The sequence below is a fragment of the Pholis gunnellus genome, assembly GCF_910591455.1.
Source record: "Pholis gunnellus genome assembly, chromosome: 8".
In the NCBI taxonomy this organism is placed as follows: Eukaryota; Metazoa; Chordata; class Actinopteri; order Perciformes; family Pholidae; genus Pholis; species Pholis gunnellus.
In genome coordinates, this window is record NC_136534.1 from 6654084 (window position 1) to 6670119 (window position 16036).

The 16036-nt window shown below is 45.2% G+C and overlaps 2 protein-coding genes across 2 annotated transcripts; both read right to left on the reverse strand.

Moving 5' to 3' along the window:
• Nucleotides 1–528: 528 nt before the first annotated feature.
• coq3 (coenzyme Q3 methyltransferase) lies at nucleotides 529–7846 on the reverse strand. The gene is made up of 6 exons (XM_079165371.1): nucleotides 7642–7846; nucleotides 6629–6766; nucleotides 4762–4861; nucleotides 3099–3365; nucleotides 1226–1385; nucleotides 529–1093 (listed from the first exon to the last, which is right to left on the reverse strand). Exons 1-6 carry the CDS (start codon nucleotides 7809–7811, stop codon nucleotides 897–899), a joined length of 1032 nt encoding a protein of 343 aa, XP_079021497.1. The 5' UTR covers nucleotides 7812–7846; the 3' UTR covers nucleotides 529–896.
• Nucleotides 7847–8399: 553 nt separating this feature from the next.
• pnisr (PNN-interacting serine/arginine-rich protein) lies at nucleotides 8400–15504 on the reverse strand. The gene is made up of 12 exons (XM_079164583.1): nucleotides 15454–15504; nucleotides 14807–14915; nucleotides 14461–14637; nucleotides 13930–14183; nucleotides 13379–13541; nucleotides 12397–12587; nucleotides 12095–12235; nucleotides 11873–11972; nucleotides 11221–11274; nucleotides 10615–10809; nucleotides 9294–10383; nucleotides 8400–8758 (listed from the first exon to the last, which is right to left on the reverse strand). The coding sequence occupies exons 2-12, from the start codon at nucleotides 14892–14894 to the stop codon at nucleotides 8725–8727; spliced, it is 2487 nt and encodes an 828-aa protein (XP_079020709.1). The 5' UTR covers nucleotides 14895–14915; nucleotides 15454–15504; the 3' UTR covers nucleotides 8400–8724.
• Between the last annotated feature and the right edge of the window lie 532 nt (nucleotides 15505–16036).

Here is a 16036-nt window from a genome sequence, read left to right on the forward strand (position 1 = left end):
TACTGCAAGTTAGGTGCGCACTCCCGCGGCTTTAGGGAGCGCGCGTTAAAGCAGGATTGTTTGTTATTATCGTCAGCTGTGGGAACAGTAGTCCTCCGCAGGCACCGCTGTAGCCCAGCTAAATATGTGTGAGTCCTCGAGGGTTTTCCCTCTTAATTATCAATAGCGGTTTAATTAGTCTGATACAAATTTAAATAACACAAGTAGCATTCCTTGGTTTGCTGGGACCCCTGAAAGCCATCATGCGGTTCCCAGAGTCCGTTTTGTTAGCTGCTGCATCAGAGAGAAATATCTCTGCAAGCACTTACAGCCCGGTCATTGGTCTCTTTAAGAACATCATGTACACAAGCCTTATTCTCTGCCACAGGCTTGATTTGTATTATGTAATACTTCCACACGAGACCCATGAGAATCCCAGAGGAGGAGACTGCTGCGCCCCCCCCCTCCCTCGTGTGTGAACACATCTTCTACGGGCTTGAGCATAACCAACATGAGATATTATTCACACCTCAGAAATGCAACTTTTGGAAGGACCATTTTAATAGGGGGATATGGCAAATCACAAAAATATTCAACCTTAAAATAGAAAGCGGATTCAGTACAGAAGTACTGAAAATTATAAACTCTGAAGTTGCGCGGTTACACATCTCTCTGCCGCTCAACGACACAATTAGAGGATGTTGCTTTTCAAGCTCAAACACTAAACATTCCTTTAACTGTTTGCATCACTTCACAGCAAAAGCTGACAGACCAAAAGCGTGATGCAAGCTTATTCTGGTTGCGGACTCTGCAGCCACATTACATCTCAAGGCCGTTCGTCCCTTTCCTTTCCTTCAGCAACCTCAGTCTCGTTCGCCGCATCTCATGTGAATGATATTTGTTTTCTGACTCGGCCCTCAGTTGTTTGGCTCGGCTGTGGCTCCAGCGTGGCCCTCAGGGTGGGAGCCTCCGTCCTCAGCCTGGTCCGTGCGGGGATCGTCTCTCACTTTGACAGCGTGGAGGGCGTAGTTGATGGCAGTGCTGTCAGTCCAGCTCCAGGCTCCTGATGCCGGGTTGTACAGCATCCCTTGGACGGACTGCACCGAGAAACCATCTGAGAGACGTTGACGAGAAGAAAGGAGGGCGTGACCTACAACTTCTGTTGTTTGGCGTTTACAGAAAGAAAAAAAAACACTTCATTCTGCGTGTGCTCTTTTCCCCAAAAATGGAAATTGGAGGGACTTACTGGACTCCAGGAGGCGCTCCAGGTCTACAGGGCTGATGAACTTTTCCCAGTCGTGCGTCCCGCTGGGAACGATGCGCAGCAGCTGCTCGGCTACAACAATACCCAGCACGTACGACAGGTTGGTTTTATTCAGAGTAGTGATGAAGAGAGAGCCGCCCGGCTGCACAAAAGGAAAAGAAAACGTTTTAATATAAGAAGTATTAAAGATTTACACGTTTTACTGGTTATATTGCTTCAGAAAATATTTTACAATGACGTCACATCCTTACAGGTGCTTTTGCACACAAGGGGAGGTGCTGCTGCTCCCTGAATCATACGAGTATTTATAGAACGGATTAGATGGACAGTGAGACAGACCAGAGAGTAGCGGTGCCAAACCTCAAAGTTCAACCGAGGTCAAGATTAACAATTTCAACAGGAGGAGAGGAAAGAGGAGGGAGGGAGGGAGGGAGGAGAGTGGACAGGGAGAGAGAGTGGAAGAGATAGGAAACAAAAGCAGGAGAGTGCAGTCAAATGAATCCAGACAACACAGGAATTCATGCTAACGCATCGGTGCCCTGAAGCAAGATACAGTTGAAAGCAGTTTTTTTGTAAAAGAGCAGAAGTGAGGGATTTGCACCAGAGAAAGAGAGAAAGTCCAGTCAAGGGTTGCAAAACATCTGGAATATTAAAAAGGTGGATAACGGGAAACAACAGGAATAAAATGGAAATATAGGAGTTGTTCGCTCAGGCTGCATTTACCACGTGGAGATGGAAACAAACATGTCACCAGAAGCAGACATAATCAATTAAGTTGCCAAATAAATCCATTCATTTGTCAAATCCATACAGACAATGTGGAGCGGGCCATGTGGTGAACTAGTTAGCGAGCAAGTTAATTAATGGGGAAAGTACTTAGTAACTGACAACGTGGTCAGTGTCCATACTTAAGGGTTTAAAGTGAACAACTCATTTAGAAAATAAATGTTTTACAATAAAGAATGAATGAAAAAACATTCATTACATCCCCTCAATTAACAAGCTCAATCAGATAACTGTCAAAAACTAGCAGCAGGTGTTAACGAGCTATACACCGTGCACTCTGCTCTCGGGCCACTTTCTGCTGGTTTAACCGAAGTATCATCAAAGCTTAGACAGTAGTGTGGGCTGCACATGTGATGGGAGAATGCATCGTGCGTGCAGAAGAACTCCACATTGTCTGTACACGTGACGGAAGAGTGCGCTGCTGAATGCAGCACACGGTTACAATTCAACTCAGCCGGCACACAAGACCTATAGCATTGCTTTTTAAATTTGTATTTTACCTCCAAATAAGTTCACCTTTAGAAGTTAGCATTTTTATCTTGAAATAGTGCACAAGATTCCTTGGAAATGTTCCGGATATGTACCGACCCTTTGCCACTCTAGTCCATTCGTGCCGAAACCAAATGCAGCGGCATTAAGTGAAGATTAGGCTGTCTTTTTTTTCTCCCCTCTCCAGCCCTCTGGCCCACTGATCTGGGAGATTACAGTCATCTGGTCTCAGTATTGATGTACAGCTGAAAGCTCAAGCTCATCAAGGTCCAATGCAGCGCGCACACATAAAAACACATGCTAACCTATTCCCAGTGAAACACAACAGATGCAAACAAAACAAACAAAAAAAATCACCATCTGCACGTTTGCGTACGCTCAGATGAACACACAGACACATACTGTAACGGTGCAGAAGTATCAGACGTGAGCCAACAGCTGGAGGAAGACACACGCACGCACGCACGCACGCACGCGCACACACACACACACACACACACACACACACACACACACACACACACACACACACACACACACACACACACACACACACACACACACACACACACACACACACCTTCAGCACGTGGTTGCAGCAGGAGGCGAATGTTTCCAGGTCGGCCAGATGTTCCACCACCTCGGAGGCCACGATGGCGTCGAAGTGGTCCGCCCCCTGCTCCTCCTGTCCTCCCGTCCTCTCTGCTGAGAGCTCCTCCAGAGTGCTGGCCCGGTAGCAGACCCGGTTCCGAAGGTCCGGGTCGATGGACGAATGCAGCTCGGCCGTACCGATGCTGTTGCCTACTGGATCTATTCCCAACACGTCGGCTCCCAGGCGACCGAGGGGCTTGTGAAGGAGAGTGGAGACGGAGAAAAGTCAAAACGGAATCTACTAAATGTCAATTTGTAATTCTTTAAATGCCTTCCTGGAGCGACAGTTAGTTATGAACTTTATCCCACATTATGGTAAAGTGCCTTTGGCTCCATCACACAGGGTGTTGACAACAAGACAATAGATGAGGGCAAACAGCAGGAACACTGGGTAGTGCAGCTGTTCCTCAGACTACAGTTCCCATAAACCATGCTACTGTCTGTGATATAGAGGATGTTGATACTCGTCACTCACCCAATTCAAGTACGGACTGTAAAACTGTTAAAACACTAAATTAAGCAATGTCATCATTTATTATCAGTCATTACATTAACTGTACTTTATGTAACCTAGAATGAATAAACGTGTTTACAATTGTTAAAAAATGGTTTTAATAATACATTTTCACACCATTTTACAATTTTTTTGTAAATAGTCATTTTGTTAGAGTAGTTAGAGTTTTGGTGGGAGTTTGAGTTATAAAACAATTCATGAAATTTAAAAGATGTGGTCATTTAATGCACAAACCTGTATCAACACTGTTTACAGAAAGAATAATCAGTTTTAGACCAGGCGATGAGCATCAGACGTGTTTCGGATTGAACTACAACGCCCTCTTGTGGACAAACGTGGAACAACAGGCCCGTGTAGTGAGCTGCACTTGCCCAGGGGCCGATCTCTATCCTCCCACAGCTCATCCCTTCTGATGGGAGGAGCTGCAGTGACAAGACACCCAGAGACACAACAGCAGCTGCAATCCTAACAGACACTTTTTGTTTTCTCTTTTTTTTGTATGAGTGTGTGTGTGTGTGTGTGTCTGAACATGACAGCCTGTGTGACAGAGGCGTAGAAGCACAGGACCTGATTTTGTCTTCTCAAATCACACCACACAGCTGGTAGGTCCTCAGTTCAAATAAAAGGCAGAGACGGACATCCCCTGTCCCGGCTGCCCGGCTATCGACACTAACAAACGGATAAACAACTGTAAATGACCGACTGTCCGCTCCACCACACTGAGACCAGTCAGATCAAAAGAGAGGGAGAACTAAGCTGACGTTTAAATGTTGTTTGGGCGCTGGTATTTATGTGAAAGGACTGGCTCGGTAATGCGGAACGCTGAAAGCACAATCCTGACTGATATCTGATCAGAAAAGACTTGATCTCTGTAAACACATTTTACATGAACGCATGAATGCAGAAAGACGTCGGCATTGGAAGCGTTCTGCTCTCTCTTTGTAGTCGAAAAAAGTAGCAATTTAACCCATTAGCAATGGAAACAGGGACGTACAGGGGCTGACACGTTGTCGTCGGCATGTCTTTGTTCGCACTGGGTCTGCAGCTTCTCACACTAAACACACATGCGCCCGTTTACCTCTGTGAGCAGGCCTCCTCCGCAGCCCACATCCAGGATTCTGAGCCCTCCGAGTGGCTTCCCGGGACGCAGGGCTCTGTGCACATTCAGCAGGTTGTCCCTGAACAGGTACATGAGAAGTGGGTTCAATTTCAAAACAAAAAAAAACAAACAGTGTCTACGTCTTATTTCTGAAAACAAAGTGCGGGCGCCCTTTCTGCGGTCGGCCAAGCAGATCGATGTGAGCGTTCTTAAACATCCACAGCCCCACGTTACGCTGCTCAGCATAAGGAGGTGGATGGGAGGTTGGAGCACACTTACAACCCTCCACTGTCACAACCATCTCCATCTCACCGTGAGCTACAGTGTCTGCCAGCTAACGACCGCAAATATCCTCTGGCTACGAATTCATTCCCACTCATCGCTCCTGCCTCCCTTCCTCCCTACCTTCCTCCCTACCTTCCCTGCCTCCCTCACACACTGTCTGACGAGTGTCCGCCTCAGGCGTTGTACACGTGCAGAGCAGGCCAAGATCTGGGTACGCATCGTCCTCGTTAAAGCTCTGCCGGGGCACTAGAGCATTCGTGCAAACAGCGAGGGAGAGAGGATTAGGTGTTGGCAGATAATCCACCTAACTAGCTCCGAACCTCACCACAGCACAGAGCGACGCCCACGAAAAGCTACTTAGCCTCAGTCTGGAGAGGAACGTAACACCACCTCCACCTGATGAGCCATTATAAGAGCTGTTATTCTGGTGATACCAAAAACATCTGACTCATCAAATTACTGTTAAAGTGCCGTTCAAAATCAAGACATTTTCACCTCGACATTCCCTTTCATTTGAAATCGTATACAACAAAAAAAAATCGATGCCAGATTTATAATTGAGAACACAAAAATATAGTATTTTAATATTGCTGCAAGTACGCTGGCAAGTTGTCACAACAGAGTTTCAATATGCAAAACTATTTTGGAATAAAAGCCGAACTGACTTGCTTTAAACAGAGCATCAGGTCCTTTAATACAAAGTGCAAACCGCTAAAGGGTGACTGCTAAGCGTTCTGTATTCTGAATCAATGCAACGTGTGTTTGAATGCATTTTTGCTCGTTTTGACATTAACCAGCGGAGAAGCAGTGCAACAAAATTGCTAATTTCTTCAAAGAAATGCATTTTCCTCCTCATGATGACTGTCAAAATGTCTCTGTTGCAATAGAGTCCCTTGTAGTTACATATTACTGGAGCTGGATGTATTTAGACGATTAAACATACAAGCGATTCAAATATTTAAGGTTTTGCTGATGTTTTGCTGCATCCTAGTAGGACTGTCTGAGTCTAAAAGGTGCCGCAGCAACAGTAGCAGCAGTGCTGCTGCGCCTCATTTAGACTCACCCTGGGGGCACACTCGTATCTGGCAAATCAGCCACACTCAGACGTGCACTGGGTCTGTCATACTGTCACCACAAACACACATCACCACCACCACCAGGACCACGGGGAGGGGGGGAGGGCGCAGCGAGGGGCTCGTGGCTGGATGGGTAATGTAATGATTATCTTGTGGGGGGGGGGGGGGCCTGCAGCAGATCTTATCAATCACAACAGACGCAGCCGACCCCCAAAACAGTTGAAATGCTATTTGCTGAAAATGTGCTGATGTGTGGAGGAATCCTGTCACTTTCAATTCATGCTGCTCCTACGTACCCCTGATGTGGGTTTTTTTTCTTTTTTGCTCTCAAATACCACAAGGCTGGATCTCCTCCAGGTCATGTTTTGCCACAGTTGCTCGACGCCTCTGCCAATCAATCCTGCGTTGACAGCGACTTGGCCGTGACATCTTGGCATTTTTTTAAAATACGACTATTGAGACGCACATCATGGGCAAACACGCACCGTATAAAAGGAACCCTCAGGTCATTCAATGCATGAAGAGCTGCAAATTCTCCTTGTTCATCCCACCACTTGCCGGCCAGTGACTGGAACTTCCTCACCTCATCGGGGTCCACTGTGGTTTGGGAGGCTGCCCGAGCGCTGTGGGTGGTAAAATAAATAAAAAGAAGACAGGACTACATCGACGAAGTTCATTCCTAAAACATGGCACTCAATGCAGGGAACAGACATTTCGAGGTGCCATGGATTTAAAAGCCATGGCTGCATCATGTATGATGCTACATCTTCCAATTGTAGCTGAAATGATTGGTCGATTGGGAGAAGATAATAACAACTGCAGCATTTCTCATGATCCATTAATCGTTTCAGTCAAGAATGCTTTTTTTTTTTTACACATTTGTTGGTTTTAGCTTCTCAGATGCAAGGATTTTCTTCTTATCAAATCACTGAATTATATATATATATATATATATATATATATATATATATATATATATATATACACACACACTACCGTTCAAAAGTTTGGGGTCACTTCGAAATGTCCTTATTTCTCAAAGAAAAGCACTGTTTCTTTCAATGAAAATAATAATAAATTAATCAGAAATACACTCTATACATTGTTAATGTGGTTAATGACAATTTTTTTGAAATAGCTCAACACAACTAATGTTAAGTGGTTTCTCCTAATTCAACACAAAACGCTACTACTGCAGTCTCATATATCCAAGTAGGTAAATATACAAGCCTCTAACAAGATGTTAGAGAAGTGTCATACCATTTTAGGTAAGAAGTTGCACTTTTTAACAGTGCAACTGTAAAAAGTTAAACCGTTCTTTGATTCGCCAGCTTGAAGACATTTTGGGGTTACAGTTAGTCCCATTCATAAAGAGTTCTAAGGAGATACACATGTTATCCGTTCCCCTTCGGTACCGTTGCACATGTCGCCTCTAAATACAGATGCAAGAAGTCATATAGAACCGTGGACCGAGTGGCCCCACTGACTACATATGTACCTGGTGGGACAGGTCACGACGTGTTGATGGGTCTTCAGACAGGCGCGCTTCTGCAGCCACAGAGTCCGCTGTTTACACACCGCAGTCCAGCTAAACGTGCTCCGTCCCACCGCGGCCGTCTGACGGCTGAACAACCCTAACATGAGGCGGTTCAACTTATTCGCGTACATGGTGTCCTGCCAGTCTTGCAGCTAGCTACTGACAATTTTGCTCTTGACTGTTTGACCAACAGTGCGCACGTGTTTTCTGCTCGGGTAGAAACAACATACACTTTGGTTCCTACCGGTCAGACACGTAAAAGTTGCCCCTCTCGACGGGAAACAAGTCTTTTGTTGTATAGCAATTTATTTGTGTAATATATTCGTGACTATTTCAAGGTTTATGTCGTGAACGTTACAAACACTGATGCTTAGCCAGCTTTCACATTTTATTTTAAAAGCTTGCAGTATTTATGCTGTAATGTAAACTGCCATTCATGGTTTATAAGCATTCTTTGTCAATTCACAACATCCTTTTTCAGGTTTGTTAAATGATAGCATATTTCAAGAAACATGCCTTATCTTCTAATGAGGAATTACACTGTTTCTAACTCTCAGTCAGCTTTAATTTGAGCCATTATAAACTCCAGGGAGCCATAGTGACTCTGTCCTATGTGATGATGTGTTGACTTACTATAGTAACTGTGAATCCTTGTGAGCTGTTAGAAAGGCTTTTTCTTGTTGTATGTAGCATTAACAAAAAGAGACAGTGAGGCAAGACAATGAACAAACAGTTTTATTGGACATCTTACAATAATTTTTGGAGGAAAAAAAAAGTTAATTGTTTTATGGTTTAAAATGATCCAACTTTTTTTAAGTGTCCATAGGGGCTTATTAATCTTTGCATAATGATACAAGTGAAAACTCCTACCATTGAAAAAGTCTTGTTCTTCAGTCACACTTTAAAAACAACAACATATTTACAAAGATGAAAGATGTATGAGGGGGGTTCACCTACACAACTGCCTCTATAATGAGACAAGCCTGTTCAACTCATGGAATTTAAAATGGTAAAGTGCACAGATCAGGAGGTTAACTGTGCTCCTCAGCGTCTGCTACGACGGGAGGGGGATGTTGACCTGAAAGAGAGGCGTTGACCTAACGTTAATACTGCACCAATCACACTTACCCACTCACACTGCAAAATACAAACATGCACAAACACCTCCCTCCCACCAGACACACTGTACTCCGAGGACCAACACAACTGTACATAATATCCATAACAACGTTTGTTCTGCAGACTCTATAGAAGGCTTTCTTTCACATGTTAACAAGGTGCTACTAAACAGAATACTGGACTCTACCAAAACAAAAAGGGGGGAGGTTGAGAACTCATGTGACTATTGTTAGAAACTCAGAACTGGCATTTTGCATTTGATAGCTAAGACCACCATGAAGCATTAAAGGCCTTTATTGCATCAGAGTTGACCGTACACAGTAAAGCAGAAGTGACTGCAGTTGACAGTACATTTTCATAATAGTCATAGTTTGCCTGTTTAAAGTTATTGCAAATATATATATATATAGATTAAAAAGGACTCCAGCAAAATCACAATGAGACACGCAATGAAAACATACAGTAGGAAAAAAAGGGAAAAAAACGAATACTACCTTGATCGCGACTTAGACTTGTGTTTGCGGCTTGCCTTCTTACCAGACTTGTGATATTTTTCCGTCGACCTTGAGCGACTACGTTTGGATTTTTTAGATTTCTTTTCCTTGCTAACTTCCGGGGTGGGGGACCTACTTGAGTCAGAGTCTGAGCGCTTCTTGCTAGCTTTGGCGGAGCCCTTCTTGCTGGCTTTGCTATCCTGCCGAGAGTGCTTATCACTCTGAGCGTCCGTGCATGAGTCACTCTCTTTCCTTTTCTTCGATTTGCCATTCTCCTCGGTCACTACAGAGCTACCTTTATCTTTTTCCTTCTCCTTCTCTTTGGCCTTTGGCTTTTCTTTCTTTTTATCCGACTCTTTCTCCCTCTTTTTCTTGTCTTTCTCATGGCTATGACTCCTATCCCTCCCCCTCTCTCTGTCTTTGCTGGAGGCCTTCTGCTTGCGTTTGTTGCTACGACTGCCGTCTCGGCCATCCCGGCTCCTTTTCCTCTCCTTTTCCTTTTCTCTCTCTCTGCTGCGACTGCGGCTGTCTCTGGCCCTGGCTCTAGCCCTGTCTCGCTCTCTGGATCTGGATCTACTCCTGCGGCCCCGGCGCTCCCTGGAGTCGCTGCGTTCTTTCTTGTGGCGGCCTGACCTCTCGGCGCTGCTCCTCCTCCTGTCCCTGCCCTTCTCACTACGATCACTGCGATGCCTGTGGGAGCTGTGGCTGCGGCTGCGCCTACGAGCCTTGTGGGAGGAGGAGCGGCTACGCCTCCTCTTCCTTCGCGGGGAGGAGGATCGCGATGAACTGCGGGAAGACGCGGAGGAAGAAGAAGACGAGGAGGAGGAAGAACGACGGCTGCTGTGGCTGGAAGTGGAGCGGGAGCTGCTGCTGTGACCGTTGGTTGGGGAATTGCTGCCGCCTCGCCCTGATCGCTCCTTCCCTCTGCCCGGGTGCTTGCTCTCGCTACCCTCCTTCTCACTACGGGACCTACGCCTCTCTACCAAGGGCTCCGCCTCCCTATCCTTTACTTCCTGTTTGTGTGGATTCTCTGGCTGGCCCTCATCATAATCCCCCTTTTCTCTGCTCAATCTCTCCTTCGCCATCTCTTCTGTAGAAACAAACAACAAAGATAAATATAAACAAGGAAGCATCAGGTGCTGTAAAGACACACTATACAACTTTCACACTAATGATGGTTGAAATCTTGAGTGATGTTCAAGGTGAGATCAAGTCGGCACTAAAGTCGATCTTTTAACACCTGGTGACACTTTGAGCATTTGCACAGATATGTTAACTGAACTTCAGATGTCATTATTAAGACATGAGCATCGTGTCTTACCACGTGCAAGCAGAGCCTCCTGTGCTTGTTTTTCTTGCAGCTGCTGCGTCTCCCGCTCTTTGCGACGGAAGGCGTCCTGCTTCTCTCGGATGCGGTGGCGTAACTCTTCCTCGTCGGTGTCGGAGGATTCAGACCCTCGCACGCTGCGTTCGTCCTCGTCGTCGCTCTCGTCTGAACCATAGTCACCAAGCCCACCTGCCACAACAGAACCCCCGGGTTGTTGAGTGTTGGTCAGGACAAAGATTATGTTCTCACAATCAGGTTTCACTTTTGAAAACCCTCAATCCCAACCCAAAGTCCCAGTGAAAGGCACTTAATCCTGTATAGCTTTATATTTCACACTAATACATATAGACCTAAAGAAAAACTACAAGAAGTTCTTGGTTTTCAAGAGCATGCTTCTATCATCAAAGTGCAAGACTAAACCCAAATCCATCACTGAGATTCCACTTCGAATTAAATGAATCTTTGAACCCAGGAAGAGTATTTGGGTGTTATGGCTTGTGCAAACAGCTTTTCCTGTTCCTACCAACACCCCGCCATTAACTAGAAATATAGATAGTTCCCCCTCCCTCCCCTCCCGGTGACAGAAAAGGGAATACTCACTGAGACCAGTCAGAGAAGCCAGTGCACTTGACTGTGCCAGCTGTTTTGCAGGAGCTTTGATTCACATCAACAACAGGAACAACATGTTAAAACACATACTGCCATTTTCTCATAGGCAAGAGTCGCTAGAGAAGGGGGGTCACAGATAAAGCACTATTCACAAGAGCTGCCTTTGGTAACAAGAGAAAAGAAAAAAAAAATTGGAGAAAAGAGAGAAGGTTAACACACAAATCCAAGACAAACAGTCTCACAGGAGGGAAAGAACCAGTCTGTACTAATGCACAGTCACTTCAACGGAGGAAGTCCATTGTATCTAAAGGTGGAGGCTGGTCAGATTCAATACTGAGACTAAATTCACTCATATAGTCTTTCAGCAGGACCTTCAGTACCATGTACCAGAACAGCAGGTTTTCAAATACTGCTAGTGAAAAGCATTGCTCTGCTCCCTCTCCTTCTGATGCATTAGCAGAGAATGGTTGAAAATGCTTATCAGACATATTCCCATGTCTGTCGCTCAATCACCCTCGTTTACAGGGCTTAGTTGAGTTTCATTTAAATAGATCATTATGCACATGATGGATTCTCTTCAGATTTAAATACGTCTTGGTGACAAGCATAGATGAGGCATTATCTGGGAAAATCAAGAGCAGACCTCGAGTGGCTTTGCGGTGAGTCTCTTTGGCCACATGCTGGATCTCTTCATTGGTGACCTCAAGAAGGATCTCTGTCAGAAGTGTTTTAGTGATGATCATCTAAAGACGAGGGGTGAACACAAACATAATATTCAATATTTCCAATATGTCCTCTTCAAAAACAGTCGGATCAACGACAACCGTCTCCATGCAGAAAAGGTCATCTGAATGGTCAAACTGACCAGCTGGAACTCCTTTTCCTCCTCCGTCATTTCAGGCTCACTGTCCTCTGCAGGAGGCGATGGGCTCCGACCGGAAAATTCTTTCTTGATGGAGACCTTTTCTTCATCGTCTTGGTCGTCGTTCCCCTCATCATCACTGTCCTGATGCATACAGAGGAAAGGACTGATATTCAACCAACAAGCAGGTGCCAAAGAAAACGGTTCATGACCCTAAATGTCCATCACCAATGCAACACAGGAAGCCTAAACTGTTTTTACAAAGTAAACCATTTTACTGTGAAGGCCGGGAATGCGTTACTTACAAATTTACTCTTGCGGGGCACACGTGGCCCGTCACCTTCCTCTTCGGCCTCATGCGCTTTGCTATCCTCTTTTGCTATTTTTGAACGCTCCTTCTCCATTCGCTCTCGCTCCAGCTTCTTCTGCTTCTCCCTGTCCATCTTTTCGAGGCCCTCTCGGATCCATGCAGGTAGCGTGCGCCTTTTTACTGCATCTAAGGTGGTAATACAAGGTCAAAATAAGTTATCCACATACTGCCATGTTGTTAAGATACATTAACCCATTCTGAGTCTTTATACACTTCTGTACAACAACTTGGAAATTAGCATTTACCATGGTGACAGTTTCCTGAACTGAATCTGAACTGTGTTGACCAGGCTACAATGAGCTGATGATCTGAACATGTATGTTACATCTTGAATTACTCATTTGGATTATAAAATGGCAGTAAAAACTAAACTATAGCCCATCAGAGTTCCTAGAGCTCAAGGTGATGCCATGAAATTGTTGGTTTTGTCCTGCCGGCAGATGAAATAAATAATGGACAAAGTGTCTTTTGGGAAATATGCAAAATAAATAACTAAATTCATTGATAGCGTATCAAATAGCCTAATCGGATGCTTGGCAAGATGCAGGGCAACAGCACAGCTTGGGTACAGCAGGTTAAATTCCACACGGCCTGTAAAACAATCATCAGGGAATTTGGGGAAACGGCTGGGAAAGACTGTTCAAATCCTGTGTCCAGTGCAGGGCATGCGAGTGGAGCTGTGAGAATTTCTGCTCCTCACTCACAGAGCTGTTTGTTCCCTGGAGGACCCTGCTCAAAACCGCTCCACTCAAATGACCCACCGCACGCTCCAAAAAAAGAAAAAAGCTGTGTTGTATTTAAATGAAGGCAGTAAGCTTCTATTGAGGTTTTTGAATGAAGTAATGCATAACATCACCCCAAAAAATAACAACACCTAATATGATGGCTGGCTATTAGTCGAGTGAAAACACACTCACCTAGCGTTGCTGGGGCCTCCTGTTTGACAGGGAGCTGGATCGGGGACCTGGGCCGGTCTCTGAAGCCGGGCTGTCTGGTATCCCGTCTGTTCTGTGGAGGACCCTGCCAGTAAGGGGAGTGGAAGCTCGTGGGCGTGGGGGCGAAGGATGAGGCGGCTCCATGCTGTGGAGAGACGGCACAAACTGAAAATTAAAGCTGGTTCAAAGTACATACGGTCGTCTGTTAACTGCCACCAAGTGGCACGCACTGAGTGTCGGGTCGCCGTTCCCCAGATTTAGTTAGCTGACATCCATCCATCCATCACTCCTGACTGGGCTAGAATGTCTGTTTGGTTTAAAAAAAGATTTAGAAAAATAAAAAATAAAGAATATCAGCTACTAAATACAACCGCACCATGCTGGATCCTCTGCCGCGCATCAAGAGAGCAATGACTGACACACCTAGATGCTGGGACCCGGCACAGTTTCTATGGATTGCTCCTTCTCGAGTTACTTGGTTGTCACACTAAAACCCAAACGCGTCAACAGTTTCTACAGTAGCATCTGCATACCTGATAATCAAACTGGTTCATGGCCATGGGGGCCATGGCGTAGCTGTCGGGCTGTGCCCCATACCCATGGCTGTTCTGGGGGTAAACCCCGTGGTGGGCTTCAGAGTTGAACTCCACGCTGTCCTGGCTGTTGCTGTCCTCGCTGGGGTTCACCACATCCATCGGTCCTGACCCTGGAGGGATCCAGGCCTGGTCAGGGGGGGGTGGAGGAGGAGGAGGAGGAGGAGGAGGGGGCTGGCCATGCATTCCCCATTCTGTTTATGACAGCAAAATTAATCAACAGAAGCCAAAGCAATGCAAACTTAGATGTGTAAACACAAAATACATTTTTGTTTATTCTTCCCAAAAAAGGTATCCAGCAGTTTAACACATGAGAGAGAAACCACACTAATTCTCTTCAGTCTAATAAATGATAATAAGCCGCTACCGAATGTACTGACTATTTTCTGCACCATTTACAGAACCGAAGAAAAAAACAGTTCAGAAAAAAATGGTGAAACTTGCTACGATCAAAAGGAGTTAAAATTGTACCTGGCTGCCACATTCTGCCAAATGCTGGGTCGCCCTGGAAGGCGCCATGGTTGCCTTGTCCGACTGATTCAAGGCCTGGGATGTCCTGGCCATTGGGCTGAATGTTTGGCTGCTCTGGCCCCGTCGACTCTTTTTGGGCTATCCACGCTTGTGCCAGTGCAGCCCAGTCCACTTGACCTGCACACAGCCAAAAAAATACACCCATTCAGAAGATAATACAGGTCTAGTGAAACCCAAATGATCATGTCTGTTTGAGCAATGATTAGATGTGCAAAGAAGCCCTGCTGGGGCACACTTCTTTTGAGGAAAAATGCTCTTCAAAGTGCATTGTACATCATTCACTAACCTGGATCTTGCTGGTGCTGGAAAGACTGCATCCACTGCTGCTGGCTCAGAGGCCACTGCGGCCAGGGCTGTCCTCCCTGGTCCCACATCACTCTCCTCTGGATTTAACACTGAAATATCAAGGCCAGCTAGAGTTAGATGTGCACCATTAGCATCTCTTTTTACACGAGGGGTGCAACGGTTAATGCGCTATAATACTACTCTTCGGTCTCCTCTAAAAGAGCGATGGTTAGCTTCGAACAAACGTTAAGTGCTAACGTTACATCTAGCTGACCGGGTAGCTGTATTTAGCGACTCGTTAGCTGGAAACCATTCCCCCCATTAATGGTGGAAGCCAACACTGGCGTTATGTGGTATGGGCTAACGTACTGTGTCATTGATGACGCATGATACTGAAATACACTTTGGGCCGGTGAAATCTCAACCCCGTAAGCTGACTGTGGTCAAGCAATTGTGAGCTAAAGAAGCTAGCCCAAGCTAACGTGAGCTAAGCTAAAAATTAAAATAAAGCTAAAAGATAGTTGCACCATTTAGGTTATCTTCACGGACGAAAACATGTGCGTTAACATTGAAATTAAATTCTATGCTGTTGGGAATGTGTTACAGAAACTTCTATCAGCGCTGTGCTTTGAGTAACGTAGTCCCCACCTTTTCCAGACGGGTTCTGTCCAGCTCTGCGGCTCTGAATCAAAATGGCTGCTCCAGTGGACTACACGGAGGAAGTGTGAGTCGAGGTACTGCTGCATTCAGGGGCTGTCGGGAATTTCTTATATTTACCATTTATTCTTTCCTGTTCCAAAATTGCGTCGTATTTGTAGTTTACACTTTAGCTTAATGTGACCAATCAGTGTATTTACTGTTGCTACAATGTAACTCGACTTCGTTTATTTTTGGTAGATTTTGGGGTGAATTACTTAGTTAAACTATCAGTTGCAGACATGTAGGCAGTTTCTCCACTTAAACGACGAGTTTTACTTTTCACTACGACTTCTTCAATTCGAGGAAGGAGCTTACGAGCAGCACCTGAAGGCAGCATAGGGACCGCGAGACATTGAGATGCTGATGAGGTGGATAATAATGAGCACAATGATGCTGAACAGATTAAAACATGTATAGAAGTCACTCAGGGGATTACTGTAATTAAAATCTAAAAAGTATGCGTCAAAAGTATCATGACTGTCTGACTAAAAATATTTGATATAATAAAAAAAAAAAACTAAACTTCAACTTT

Bases quoted from the DNA above. Each gene is read 5' to 3' on its own strand.
- coq3 (XM_079165371.1), bottom strand. From the start codon at position 7,811: ATGTACGCGAATAAGTTGAACCGCCTCATGTTAGGGTTGTTCAGCCGT. The intron at 3,366-4,761 runs GTAAACGGGCGC...CTCCTTCACAAG, and splicing joins GAGGAGGCCTGCTCACAGAG to CCCCTCGGTCGCCTGGGAGC. The intron at 1,094-1,225 runs GTAAGTCCCTCC...AACGTCTCTCAG, and splicing joins GGAGCGCCTCCTGGAGTCCA to ATGGTTTCTCGGTGCAGTCC.
- pnisr (XM_079164583.1), bottom strand. From the start codon at position 14,894: ATGTGGGACCAGGGAGGACAGCCCTGGCCGCAGTGGCCTCTGAGCCAG. The intron at 14,638-14,806 runs GTTAGTGAATGA...GGCTGTGTGCAG, and splicing joins CCAGCACCAGCAAGATCCAG to GTCAAGTGGACTGGGCTGCA. The intron at 11,973-12,094 runs GTCAGTTTGACC...CCTCGTCTTTAG, and splicing joins AGGAAAAGGAGTTCCAGCTG to ATGATCATCACTAAAACACT.